The 1,857-nt window shown below is 33.0% G+C and overlaps 1 protein-coding gene across 1 annotated transcript; it reads left to right on the top strand.

Moving 5' to 3' along the window:
* Window positions 1-462: 462 nt before the first annotated feature.
* Window positions 463-1,110, top strand: LOC134694163 (uncharacterized). The gene has a single exon (XM_063555161.1). It carries the CDS (start codon window positions 463-465, stop codon window positions 1,108-1,110), a length of 648 nt encoding a protein of 215 aa, XP_063411231.1.
* Window positions 1,111-1,857: the final 747 nt, after the last annotated feature.

Raw genomic sequence — 1,857 nt, 5'->3', positions numbered from 1 at the left:
ATCTTTTTTGAATCAATGTCTAGTGCAGTATGTTATAAGCCTGGTATATTTGATGAATCATTGTCCACTGTAGTATGTTATAAGCCTGGCATCTTTGATGAATCAATCTAGTGCAGTATGTTATAAGCCTGGTATATTTGATGAATTAATGTCAAGTGTAGTATGTTATAAGCCTGGTATCTTTGATGAATCAATATCTAGTGCAGTCTGTTATATGCCTGGTATATTTGATGATTCAATGTCCAGTTAAGTATGCTTTAAGCCTGGTATATTTGATGAGTCAATGTCTAGTGCATGATGTTATAAGCCTGGTATCTTTGATCATTCAATGTCTAGTGCAGTATGATGTAAGCCTGCTATTTTTGATGAATCAATGTCTAGTGTAGTATGTTATAAGCCTGGTATCTTTGATGAATCAATGTCTAGTGTAGAAGTTATAAGCCTGGTATCTTTGATGAATCAATGTATAGTGTAGTATGTTATAAGCCTGGTATATTTGATGAGTCAATGTCTAGTGTAGTATGTTATAAGCCTGGTATATTTGATGAATCAATGTCTAGTGTAGTATGTTATAAGCCTGGTATATTTGGTGAATCACTGTCTTGTGTAGTATGTTATAATCCTGGTATCTTTGGTGACTCACTATCTAGTGCAGTATGTTATGAGACTGGTATATTTGATGAATCAATGTCTAGTGCAGTATGTTATAAGCCTGGTATCTTTGATGAGTCAATGTCTTGTGTAGTATGTTATAAGCCTGGTATCTTTGATGAGTCAATGTCTAGTGTAGTATGTTATAAGGCTGGTATCTTTGGTGAATCAATGTCTAGTGTAGTATGTTATAAGCATGGTATATTTGATGAGTCAATGTCTAGTGTAGTATGTTATAAGCCTGGTATATTTGATGAATCAATGTCTAGTGTAGTATGTTATAAGCCTGGTATATTTGATGAATCAATGTCTTGTGTAGTATGTTATAATCCTGGTATCTTTGGTGAATCACTGTCTAGTACAGTATGTTATGAGACTGGTATATTTGATGAATCAATGTCTAGTGCAGTATGTTATAAGCCTGGTATCTTTATTGAATCAATGTCTAGTGCAGTATGATATATGCCTGGTATACTTTATGATTCAATGTTAAGTGTAGTATGTTATAAGCCTGGTATATTTGATGAATCAATGTCTAGTGCAGTATGATATACGCCTTGTATCTTTGATGAGTCGAGAACTTGTGTAGTATGTTGTAAGCCTGGTATATTTGATGAATCAATGTCTAGTGCAGTATGTTATATGCCTGGTATACTTGATGATTCAATGTTAAGTGTAGTCTGTTATAAGCTCAGTTTATTTGATGAATCAATGTCTAGTGCAGTATGTTATAAGACTGATATAATTGATGGTTCAATGTTAAGTGTAGTATGTTATATGTCTAGTATCTTTGATGATTCAATGTTAAGTGTGGTTTATTACAAGCCTGGTATCTTTGATGAATCAAGGTCAAGTGTAGTATGTTGTAATATTGGTATATTCTTCGATTACTCAACGTGCGGTGTATTATATTATGAGACTGGTATCTTTGATGATTCAATGTGTAGTATGTTGTAAGCATTGTATCTTTGATGAGTCAATTTCTAGTGTAGTATGTTATAAGACTGGTATCTTTGATGAGTCAATGTCTACTTTATTATAATATAAGCCTGGTATCTTTGATGAAACAATATTTCGTGTAGTATGATATACGCCTTGTATCTTTGATTAGTCGAGATCTTGTGGAGTATATTATAAGCCTGTCTAGTGTAGTATGTTGTAAGCTGGTATATTTGATGAGTTAATGTTCAGAGTAGTATGATCTAA

Source organism: Mytilus trossulus, chromosome 13 (assembly GCF_036588685.1).
Source record: "Mytilus trossulus isolate FHL-02 chromosome 13, PNRI_Mtr1.1.1.hap1, whole genome shotgun sequence".
Classification (NCBI taxonomy): domain Eukaryota; kingdom Metazoa; phylum Mollusca; class Bivalvia; order Mytilida; family Mytilidae; genus Mytilus; species Mytilus trossulus.
This window is presented reverse-complemented; position numbering and strand designations above follow the sequence as displayed.